At 34.3% G+C, this 12,422-nt stretch overlaps 1 protein-coding gene across 1 annotated transcript in view; it reads right to left on the bottom strand.

Annotated features, from left to right (window-relative positions):
• COL4A5 (collagen type IV alpha 5 chain) overlaps window positions 1-12,422 on the bottom strand; it is a 253,144-nt gene that overhangs the window by 158,931 nt on the left and 81,791 nt on the right. The window contains exon 2 of the mRNA XM_059158581.1: window positions 690-749. Coding sequence (XP_059014564.1) covers window positions 690-749 — 60 coding nt within the window. The remainder of the gene's footprint in view (window positions 1-689; window positions 750-12,422) is intronic.

Here is a 12,422-nt window from a genome sequence, read left to right as displayed (position 1 = left end):
TCTCTGTAGGCCACAATTCGTTATACCTTCTTAATCTTCTAACTTCACTGTCAGTCACTGACTCAGAGTGGCTGTGTTTATGCTATTTAATTCTCACCAATACTTACTTTGTACTTATCACATGTACACAATAAGGGTGCTGCTATGGGAAAAGTGTGATAAAAATAGAGATTCACCGATCATTAACTTATATGAACCAAATAAAAATATATGAAATTGTCTAGCGTGATACCCAACAAAGATTAGTAGCCTGGTGTTAGGTTCCTTCTTAAGTGTTTTTCCCTTCTTCTGCATCTTAAGTCAGTGAGTTCAACAAGATTGATCATAGATAGGCAGATTGCAGCTCTCAGACCAAATGCAGCAAGAAGTCTGTTTTGTATAAGCCAAGAGCTAAGAAATTTTTTTACACCCTTAAAGGGCTATTTTAAAAAATGAGAGAAAAATGTGTGACAGAAACCTTATGTGGCCCACAAAGCCTAAAATATTTACTCTATGGTCTTTTACAGCAACTGTTTGCTAACCACTGAGATATAATCTAATCCTTACAGCTATCTAAAATAAGCAGTATGGTAGAATTCATTTAATTTACTTAGATGCTGAGGTAGAGCCCTGTTTTCCTTTTTAAAAACACATTAAAACACTATTTTACTGGTTTTACTAAGTTTTCAAAGGTTCATTTCAAATCTTACCTTTTCTCCTTTTACACCACTACAGTCACATTTTGATCCTGGAGAACACCCATAGCAAACCTGTAAGGAAGAAAAAAAGGGATGAAAATTATTTAATATGAATCTGAAAATGAGTCTCTGACTTATCCCTCAACTAAATTTATCAATCCAAACTTACAAACCAAATGGCAGAAAAATATCTGGAAGAATACATACCAAACTGCAAATAATGGTTACCTCTGGGGAAGCTTTCACCTTTTATGGTACACACTTACATTTGAATTTTTCCACAATGAGCATATGTTATAATTTTAAAGTGAAAAATATCTTGTTTAAAAGATATTAAAATTAAAAAGAATTCAAACAACTTCACCTGTAATACAATTTGCCACTTGTCCAAGCTCTTAGGAACTTCTTGTTTTGTCCTAACATCATACAGAAGACATGACCTCTCAATCTGTATTAGCAATGACCTTGGCAACTAGCCAAAGATGTCTGCTGGTTGACGTTGCATGTATCTTGGCATTTATGAGCAATCGCAGAGCCTAAAATACATAATGCTATCTCTTACCAACTTTTAAAAATTTGCTCCCTCTGTCTCATCACTAGTAGCTCAGTCAAAATGACTCCAACAGTTTTAACACAAATGTTCCCACAGTCTAGATATTCTAGTGTATGTGCTGCGGAAGCAAGCACACACAGTCTAGATATTCTAAAGAGTCCCTACTAGTAGTTCATTAACTCATATTAAGAACTGAGTTGAAGCCAGAAAAATATTCTCCTCTAAAATAAGAACCTGTAAGAGGGGTACCTGGCTGGCTCAGTTAGTAAGTAGAGCGACTCTTGATCTTGAGATTGTGAGTTTGAGCCCTACATTGGGTGGAAGACAATAATCTTTAAAAAATAAAATAAAATACAGGCGCTTGGGTAGCTCAGTCATTAAGCATCTGCCTTTGGCTCAGGTCAAGGTCCCAGGGTCACAGGATCAAAGCCCAGCATTAGGCTCCTTGCTTGGCGGGAGGCCTGCTTTGCTCTCTCCCACTCCTTCTTCTTGTGTTTCCTCTCTCACTGTATCTCTCTCTATCAAATAAAATAAAAATAATAAATAAAATAAAATAAGAACCCATAAGAGAACAAGACAGTAGATGACTCTGTCATCCAGATCTACACTATACTCTGGCATAAAGCTGAACTTCTTAAATCATAATTAGTTAACATATGTAGATAGCTCACCATTTATGTACAATACAGTGGTATGCTTCTCATTAAATAACAGAAACTTTTATGTGATGTAAATACCAAGTAATGTGTATCAGTGCTTAGTCTTGAAAGACCATGACTTAAAAATACCTTAGCCTCCTTCCTAACATTCCCTGTGTTCCTTTACTCCAACCACTACAAGCATATTTTCCCATTTCCTTATCAAACTACTGACATCATCCTTCTACTCATAACTCCTAACCCACTCACACTCAGCTGTAATTAGAAGCCAGCCACATGTTTGAACTTCTTTTCCTAATAAAAGCAATCAACAATGGCTTGAGGTTGGGAATTAATCTCTTACACTGCGAGATGCTGTTCCAGTAAAAAATGCTCCTGACATCTCTAATCTAAAGTCTGTTATGCAGCTATTATTTGTGATATATATGTGGTTAGGTTATACACTGGTTTTAGTATTATACATCAATAACATCACAAGGTAAATGTACTTATACAAACTTACTCATCAAACATGAATTGGGCATGATTAGAGGCCAGAAAACTTGTTAGGCACTAAAGACAGGTAAGGCACAGCTCCTTCCAACATATAAAACTAACTCAACAAATACTTGTTGATCACCCACTATGTTATGTTAGGTGCAGGTAGAAGATGCAAAGACAGTACATATTGCTCTCTGAATTCCATACAGAAAAATTACATTACAGTGTGTCAGGAATGGAGGTTAACTTAAGATATTTAATAGTTTTGGGCAAGCATGAATTCTAGATTTCAAAGTACAAACATACAAATTTTAGAAACTACTGATTCACAAGATAAAGACTGCCAATGGTCATATTCACTGAATTAGATTGTGCATATTATCCATAATCAGTGACATGCATTAATGGAGGAGTAAATGATAATCTAAAATGGCTATACATCTAAAAATAACATTTGAGTTTGGAATGTATGTCTCTACTTTAAATGTAAATATGTGATCATCATTTTCTGGTGTTACAAGTAAAAGATGGTGTAACTTTCTATTTTCATCTTTCACTAAAAAACCTTTCTTTTTAAAATATAAATTAAGCTCCTGAGAACAATGCAAAGCAATAGACAGAGGATTTTGTTAATATAGAGAAGATACTATGTGAATTTTCTTTACAATTGTATTTCAAGCTTCTCAATGTCCAAAAAAATCCTCCAAATCCTAATATAATCTGTAAACAACCAATATAACTTTAAATATGTGTGCATGTTATTTTGTAAGTAATTTTATACAGTATATTTTTAAAAATTAATAATTTCATCTTTTTTCACTTCTTTATTGCTTAACATGTAGCTATACTTTAGAGAGGTCACTACTTAAAACATTTTATATTGGTTTGAATTCAATTTAAAAATTTAACTTATATTCTATTTATTCTACCTACATCATGATGAGACCAGAGCTTGGGGGGGGGCGGGGGGGGTGTTTAAAGGCATTGTAATACACACACCAACCACTAGATGCCACTTTCCATACAGTTATAGCAGTGATGGCCACAAGGAACTAGCCCCAATCTGACAAGTGGTTAATGGAGCAACTTGTTTTTTACCAACATCCGCTAATATTTACTAGGTGTCCAATAAGTACAAAGCACAATTTTAGGGCTATTAGTGATACCAAAAATTGTGTAGACATGAACGCTGCCTTTAAGAAATTTCCAATCTAGTAAAAAAAAAAAAAAAAAAAAAACCTATGCCTACATAAATAAAAATTTAAATACAATGGAATAATGATGTAGGAGACAATGGTAATAGAATGAGTTCTAAAATATAAGAAATACATTCTGAGTTTACCTCAACAATTGAATCATTAGGAGACTATAAACAAGTCAATTTCCATACTCTAGAACTCAGTTTTTTCTCTTTGGTAAAATGACAAAGATGGATAATATAATCTCTTTCAGAAGCTTCCAGCTTTTACAGCCTGTGATTCAGTAGGATTTACCAAGTAAAAATGAGTGGTATAGTCAATAATTGCTGTCAAAATTAAGAAAGGAAGTTCCCTTGAGCTTAGGAGTATTCATAACAACTCTGCAAAGAAAGAAAGTAAATAACTTGACTTCAATTTGGAAGGATGGGCAGAAAGATATCTAGAGCAAAAAGGGCCATGGCAAGTACTCAGATTAAAACACAAAATTTTTGTGGGCAAAGAGTCAGGTAAAATAAACATTAAATACCTTAGTCTAAGGACTTCTTAAGTCCATATGGAAATAGTATAGGACGAGATAAGGCCAAAAAAAGAAAGCTCTTTTAAAAACTGGAAAAACTATTTAATTGTGCAAAGTCATTGAACATTCTTAAAGCAAGAAAATAATGCAACTATAATAATGTTTTAAATGTTTTAAGGATAAGATAATAAAAAGTGTGGAGGATTTTTTATTATCACATAGTAAAACACATCATGAAACTATAATAATTAAAACAGCATGGTATCATTCAAAGAATGGGCAGCTTGATGAGTCATAATAGGCCAGAAACACACATACACACACACACATTTACTATATGATAAAAGTTGGCATACCAAATAAATGTGAAAATAATGGATTAATGAACATATAGTGCTAGGAAAGTATAGAAAACAATAAATTCAAATCTCAGGATCCTACAGTTAAAAAAAAAAAAAACCAGATATGAGCATTAAAAGTATGAATAAAAGTAAACTTCTATATGCATTACAATCACTTAAAGAACCTCACAAAAATTCAGGTACTAGGACCCCATCTTAGAGATGCTATTTCAGTTAGTTTGAAATTGGCTACCAGATTCTGAAAGTTTAGTAAACATCTCTAGGTAATTCTGATTCAGTGAGTCAAAATATATATATTACAAAATAATAGCATAGAAAATGAGAAATATTCCAAGATGTGGCTAAGTATCCCGACTGATATGACTTCTTAAAAAAAAAAAAAAAAAAAACCACCAAAAAAAAAAATGAAAAATGCTTTTAAAATGTAAAAAGTTCTTAAAGCACCAAAAAGAAGCACAATAGGATTTATCAGGCCAAAATCTAGAGGGGAGAAAAAAAAACAGTAAACGAACAATGAAACTACTTTTGCCCTGAGGGCATTGACCAAACTTTTGAGAATTTGAGATTCTTGTTTCAGTAAAGGTGTTTCATACATTAAAAATAAAAAGTACCCCACAACTGCTTCCCCAGGAACTTTTAAGAAAGATATCTTGGCACTCAGCAGTGAGTACCGGGGGTTGGGGAGACATATCTCTGAGAAAATATAACCACAAACTGGCCTACATACAGATTTACAATCCAAATTAGCATTCAGCTGGGTGGCCCAGTAACCTCTAACTGCGAAGGTGCTTAGAGCAGACTCTAATTGCTTTGACCTCCCAGAGCCTGGGCAGAAATACACACAAAGCCTGTGTAGAAAAACATACCTTCAGAGTGAACTTCAAAGAATTCTAAAAAAAGCTTTTTGAAAGGAAAATAAGATATTCTATTCAAAAATCATTAAGCATACAAGGAAGCAGAATATCATAAGCAAAAACGAGCAGAAACTTCTGACAGCAGAAACTGCTTGGCAAAAATTTCAGATATTAGAATTACTAGACACAAAATATGTAACTATGTTTACAATTATGAAAGGTATTCTTAAAATTGGAAAATAACAAATGAACCAAGAAATTGTAAACAAAAAAAGGTAACGTAACTGAATTGAAATAAAATATAAATTTTGTGAGTAAAAATTATGAAATTTAAAACTTAGTGGATGACCTTCAAAGCAGACTATATATAGCTAAAGACAGTAAAATTTAAAACATGACAAAGTTAACACAAATTGTCTATAATATATTACAGAGATAAAACATGGAAACTGTGAAATAATAATTAAAAAGCATGGAAGAAAAAGTGAAGACGTGTATAGCATACAGTAATTACGTTTACAGAAGAAGAGGTGAAAGAGGGAATGCAGGGACCACAGTTAGAGATAATGGCAAAGAGTTTTAAAAAAATAATGAGATCTGCAATTGAAGAAGTCTAGCAGATTCAATGGAAGAAAAATCAAACCGCAAAATAGACACAAAATAGTATAACCTCACAACATAAAAACAAAGACATGACCTTAAAACTATCAAGAAAGACAAAAGAGATCGCCTTCAAAGGAGTGACAATTAATTTACAGATTAGTTCTCAGAAGTACAAAAGCCAGACTAGAATGACATTTTTAACATACTGAGAGAAAACTGTCAACTTATATTTTTTACCCAGTGAAAATACCTTTCAACAACAAGGTAAAAATACAGACATTTTTAGACAAATAAAAACTGAGATTTGGTGAGTGCTGTGAAGTGTGTAAACCTGGTGATTCACAGACCTGTACCCCTGGGGATAAAAATATATGTTTATAAAAAATAAAAAATTAAAAAAAAAAAAAAACTGAGAAAGTATGTCCACAACAGGACGACACAGTAAGAAATTCAAACCTTTTGAATATCTTCTGCCTTTATATGAAAGGAAATGAAATTGAAATGGAAGGTCTAAAATACAAAAACTAATGGAGAAAAAAAATGTGGTAAATTTGTGGGTGAATTTAAACTATTTGTTTAAATACAAATAGTAACTATAAGACAATTATAAAAAGAGATGCAGGGTTCAAAAATACAGAACTAAAAGAAAAACAGTGATAATACAATGTAAGTCAGGGGAGGATGAATGAAGTTAAAGTATTCTAAGGTCATTGTAATTGTGTGGAAAACAGGCATGGAAGGGTATTGATTACTTTAGACTTTGATAAGGTAAGCATACAACTTAGGTATTCTAATTCCTAAGGTAAACCTTAAAATAAGGTAAGTGAGGTATTAATTCCAAAGGAGTGGAGGGGGACAATACTCAATAAATCCATAAAAAGGCAAAAGAGAGAAAGAAAGTGCTATCTTAGAATAGAAAGGAAAAATAAAAGAAATATAACAATAATTATGTCAAGTATAAGTACGTGTAAAATGACATGATATAAGGAAATACTCAGACAAGTGTGGAATGTGGTATCTATGAAGGACAACTACCACAGACTCTCCAAAAAGTCAATGCCATGCCAGGCTTTGTGAATGACAGCTTGAGGACCTCTGAGGATCATCTCCCTCACAAAAAAACAATAGCTGGTAAAACCAAAACAAACAAACAAACAAACAAAATTTATGTCTCTGGATATTGCCCTAAGAAGCTACATCAAATGAAGAAACACCATTCAACAAAATTTACTAAATCTCAGTATGAACAGCAGGAATCTATGGCATTTTTGCTATGACCCTCTCTTCCTCTCTCCCTTTCCTGCTCAGCTTAACAAAAGCTCCACAAGAGGTGGAAGTAGATATGAACCCAGAGCTCCTTCTCCCTCCAGCTTCCAGCTGAGCACTACAGCATCTCAATTCAACAGGTCATCGGAATTTCTTACTCTACCCCTGCCCAGTTCCAAGTTGCACAAGCTTTATTCCAACCTAAAACAGCTGAGAATTCTAAGGCTTTTGTTTTCTACAGAACCTCAACTCATACACAAAAGTTCTATACTCCATGCATGGCAGACTGACAGTACTGTACTCAACTGCCCCAACCACAGCTCATCCACAGAGCACAGGGTTGATGCTAGCAGAAGCAAGATGAGAAGACCAAATAGTCCTTCCCTGTACCCCCCTGCTCATAAAGCAGAGTGTCACTTCAAGAGAAGCAGGTCACTCTTCCTTCCCCCCCACTCTGTAACACTGCCACAGAAGTTTTCCCTGGTTGGTGGTGGACTGGGGAACCAAAGAGCTCTGAAGCTCTCCCTAAGGGACCTGAGTTTACTTGGGAAGTTCTAATTATAACAAATGTATTTCTGAGTTTGTAGCATATATAGATGTAAGATGTATAACAGTAACAACATTAAAAGGAGAAAAAGGGAATAGAGCTTCATAGGAGTAATATTTATCTTACTAGAATTAAGTTGCTATAAATCTTCAGTAGATTCTGACAGATAATTGTGTCCATGGTAAGTACTAGAGCAAACACTAGAAAACAACTCAAAAAATAGTGGAGAAAATCATTAAAGGAATTACAATATTTAACTAGAAAATATTCACTTAAGAAAAAAGGAGACTGTAGAGGAGGAACAGAAGAAAAAAGAAAGCACAAGAAATACAGTAAACAAAAAAGGCAGACAGAAATCTAATGATATCAATCACAACAATATGACTGCATTAAACAAACCAATCAAAATTCAGAGGTTGTCAGACTATATAAAAAAACAAGATCAAATGATGTCTATAGGAAAACCCAATAGTTTAAAATATACAAAAAGCTTGAAAATAAAATAAAGAATGGAAATAATACAATAGACTAAATAGACTAAATATATGGGATGCATTTAAGTATCCCTTACAGGAAATTTATAGTAGTAAATGTCTATGTTTAGAAAAAGATGCCAAGTCAATAAACTAAACTTCTGGGGCACCTGGGTGGCTCAGTCATTAAGCATCTGCCTTCAGCTCAGGTCATGATCCCAGGGTCCTAGAATGGAGCCCCACATTAAGCTCCCTGCTCTATGGGAAGCCTGCTTTTCCCTCTCCCACTCCTCCTGCTTGTGTTCCCTCTCTCACTGTCTCTCTCTCTCTGTCAAATAAATAAATAAAATCTTCAAAATAATAAACTAAATTTTAACCTTTAGACATTAGAAAAGAGACCAAACTAACCTAAAGCAAGTAGAAGGGAGAAAATAATACATATGTGGGTTGAAATTAGTTAAGTGGAGAATAGAAAAAATAGAAAAAAATCAAAGAAACCAGAAGTTGCTTCTTTGAAAAGATTGACAAAATTGACAAGCCAACAAGAAAGGGACACTCAAGTTAATGAGTTTTATTGACAGACTTTTTGATTGAAAGACTCAAATTATTAAAATCAGGAATGAAAGAGGGGACATTACCACAAATATAGGTAGGAACAGCAGGGAACTTCCTCAGGCTAATAAAAGGTATCTACAAAAAACCCTTGGTGAACATCATAATTACTATTAAAGACTAAATCCTTTCCCTACATATCAGGAACAAGACAAGGAGGTCTAGTCTGTTACTTCATTTCAATATCATCCTACAGATTCTAACCAGGGTAATTAGACAAGAAAATAAGCCATTCATATTAAAAAGGAAGAAGTAAAGCTATCTCTATTCACATATAACACAGTCTTATATAGAGAAAATCCTCTTAATGCTAATAAATAAGTTCACAAGATTAAAAGGCACAAAATCAATAAACAAAAAAAATAACTTGTATTTCCATACATTAGCATGAAATTTAGTAAAAATCCATTTACAATGGTGTGAAGAAGAAGAAAATACTCAGGAATATAAAGATAACTAAATATATATAAAATTGATATGGAATTTATATGAAATTGCAAGGTACCTCAAAAGTCAAAACAAATTTGAAAAAGAAAGGTGGAGAACTCAAACTTCTCATTTTCTAAACTTACTACAAATTTACAGTAATCAAATTGGCATCAGGACAGACCTACAAATCAATAGAATAGACATGAGACTCCAAAAATAAACCCATGCATCTATGATGCACTTGTTTTTATAAGGGGGTCAAGAACATTAACTAAGGAAAATAGGGCTGAGACAATTGGATATATACATGCAAACCAATCAACTTGCATGTTCAAGATCCTCACACCATACATAAAAATTAAATCAAAATGGATCATAAATTAAATACAAGAGCTAAAACTATAAAAACCCTTAAATGAAAATGTAACTAAATCAGCAGTCTTGAGAGGAAAATATATGCAATACAAGCCTTTCTTGTACAACCTAACCCTACATCTAAAGGAGCTGGAGATAGATAAACAAGAAAGCCTAAATCCAGCAGGAGAAGAGAAATAATGAAGATCAGAGCAGAAATCAATGAAATAGAAACCAAAAAAACAACAGAACAAATCAACGAAACTAGGAGCTAGTTCTCTGAAAGAATTAATAAGATTGATAAACCACTGGACAGAGTTATCAAAAAGAAAAGAGAAAAGGTCCCAAATAAATAAAATCATGAATGAAAGAGGAGAGATCACAACCAACACCAAAGAAATACAAACAATTATAAGAACATACTATGAGCAACTCTACGCCAACAAATTTGACAATCTGGAAGAAATGGATGCATTACTAGAGACATAGAAACTACCACAACTGATTCAGGAAGAAACAGAAAACCTGAACAGACCCATAACCAGTAAGGAGATTGAAACAGTCATCAAAAATCTCCAAACAAACAAAAGCCCAGGGCCAGACGGCTTCCCAGGGGAATTCTACCAAACATTTAAAGAAGTACTAATTCCTATTCTCCTGAAACTCTTCCAAAAAATAGAAATGGAAGAAAAACTTCCAAACTCATTTTATGAGGCCAGCATCACCTTGACCCCAAAACGACAAGGATCCCATCAAAAAAGAGAATTATAGACCAATATCCTTGATGAAAACAGATGCAAAAATTCTCACCAAAATCCTAGCCAATAGGATCCAACAGTACATTAAAAGGATTATTCATTAAAAGGATTATTCACCACGAACAAGTGGGATTTATTCCAGGGATGCAAGGTTGGTTCAACAGCCACAAATCAATCAACGTGATACAATACATTAACAAAAGAAAGAACAAGAACCATATGATACTCTCAATAGATGCTGAAAAAGCATTTGACAAAGTAGAGCATCCCTTCCTGATCAAAACTCTTCAAAGTGTAGGGATAGAGGGCACATACCTCAATATTATCAAAGCCATCTATGAAAAACCCACCACAAATATCATTCTCAATGGAGAAAAACTGAAAGTTTTTCCGCTAAGGTCAGGAACACGGCAGGGATGTCCATTATCACCACTGCTATTCAACATACTACTAGAAATCCTAGCCTCAGCAATCAGACAACAAAAAGAAATAAAAGCCATCCAAATCGGCAAAGAAGTCAAATTATCCCACTTTGCAGATATGACACTATATGTGGAAAACCCAAAAGACTCCACTCCAAAACTGCTAGAACTTGTACAGGAATTCAGTAAAGTGTCAGGATATAAAATCAATGCACAGAAATCAGTTGCATTTCTTTACACAAACAAGAAGACAGAAGAAACATAAATTAAGGAGTCAGTCCCATTTATAATTGCACCCAAAACCATAAGATACCTAGGAATAAACCTAACCAAAGAGGAAAAGAATCTATACTCAGAAAACTATAAAGTACTCATGAGAGAAATTGAGGAAGACACAAAGAAATGGAAAAATGTCCCATGCTCCTGGATTGGAAGAACAAATATTGTGAAAATGTCTAAACTACCTAAAATATCTAGGCTACCTAAATGTCTAAGCTACCTACACATTTAATGCAATCCCTATCAAAATCCCATCAATTTTTTTTTCAAAGAAATGGAACAAATAATCCTAAAATTTATATGGAACCAGAAAAGACCTCGAATAGCCAAAAGCATATTAAAAAAGAAACCAAAGTTGGTGGCATCACAATTCCAGACTTCAAGCTCTATTACAAAGCTGTCATCATCAAGACAGTATGGTACTGGCACAAAAACAGACACATAGATCAATGGAACACAATAGAGAGCCCAGAAATAGACCCTCAATTCTATGGTCAACTAATCTTTGACAAAGCAGCAAAGAATATCCAATGGAAAAAAGACAGCCTCTTCAACAAATGGTGTTGGGAACATTGGACAGCCACATGCATAAAAATGAAATTGGACCATTTCCTTATACCACACATGAAAATAGACTCAAAACGGATGAAGGACCTCAATGTGAGAAAGGAATCCATCAAAATCCTGGAGGAGAACACAGGCAGCAACCTCTTCGACCTCAGCTGCAGCAACTTCTTTCTAGGATCATCACCAAAGGCAAGGGAAGCAAGGGCAAAATGAACTATTGGAATTTCATCAAGATCAAAAGCTTCTGAACAGCAAAGGAAACAGTTAACAAAACTAAAAGACAACTGACAGAATAAGAGAAGATATTTGCAAATGACATATCAGATAGAGGGCTAGTGTCCAAAATCTATAAAGAGCTTAGCAAACTCAACACCCAAAGAACAAATAATCCAATCAAGAAATGGGCAGAGGACATGAACAGACATTTCTGCAAAGAAGACATCCAGATGGCCAACAGACACATGAAAAAATGCTCCACATCACTCAGCATCAGGGAAATACAAATCAAAACCGCAATGAGATATCACCTCACACCAGTCAGAATGGCTAAAATAAACAAGTCAGGAAATGACAGATGCTGGTGAGGATGCGGAGAAAGCGGAACCCTCCTACACTGTTTGTGGGAATGCAAGCTGGTGCAACCACTCTGGAAAACAGCATGGAGGTTCCTCAAAAAGTTGAAAATGGAGCTACGCTATGATCCAGCAATTGCACTACTGGGTATTTACCCTAAAGATACAAACGTAGTGATCCGAAAGGGCATATGCACCCGAATGTTTATAGCCATAATGTCCAAAATAGCCAAACTATG

This window comes from Mustela lutreola, chromosome X (genome assembly GCF_030435805.1).
Source record: "Mustela lutreola isolate mMusLut2 chromosome X, mMusLut2.pri, whole genome shotgun sequence".
Lineage (NCBI taxonomy): Eukaryota > Metazoa > Chordata > Mammalia > Carnivora > Mustelidae > Mustela > Mustela lutreola.
The sequence above is the reverse complement of the archived record's forward strand: the minus strand, read 5'-3'. Positions and strand labels throughout refer to the sequence as shown.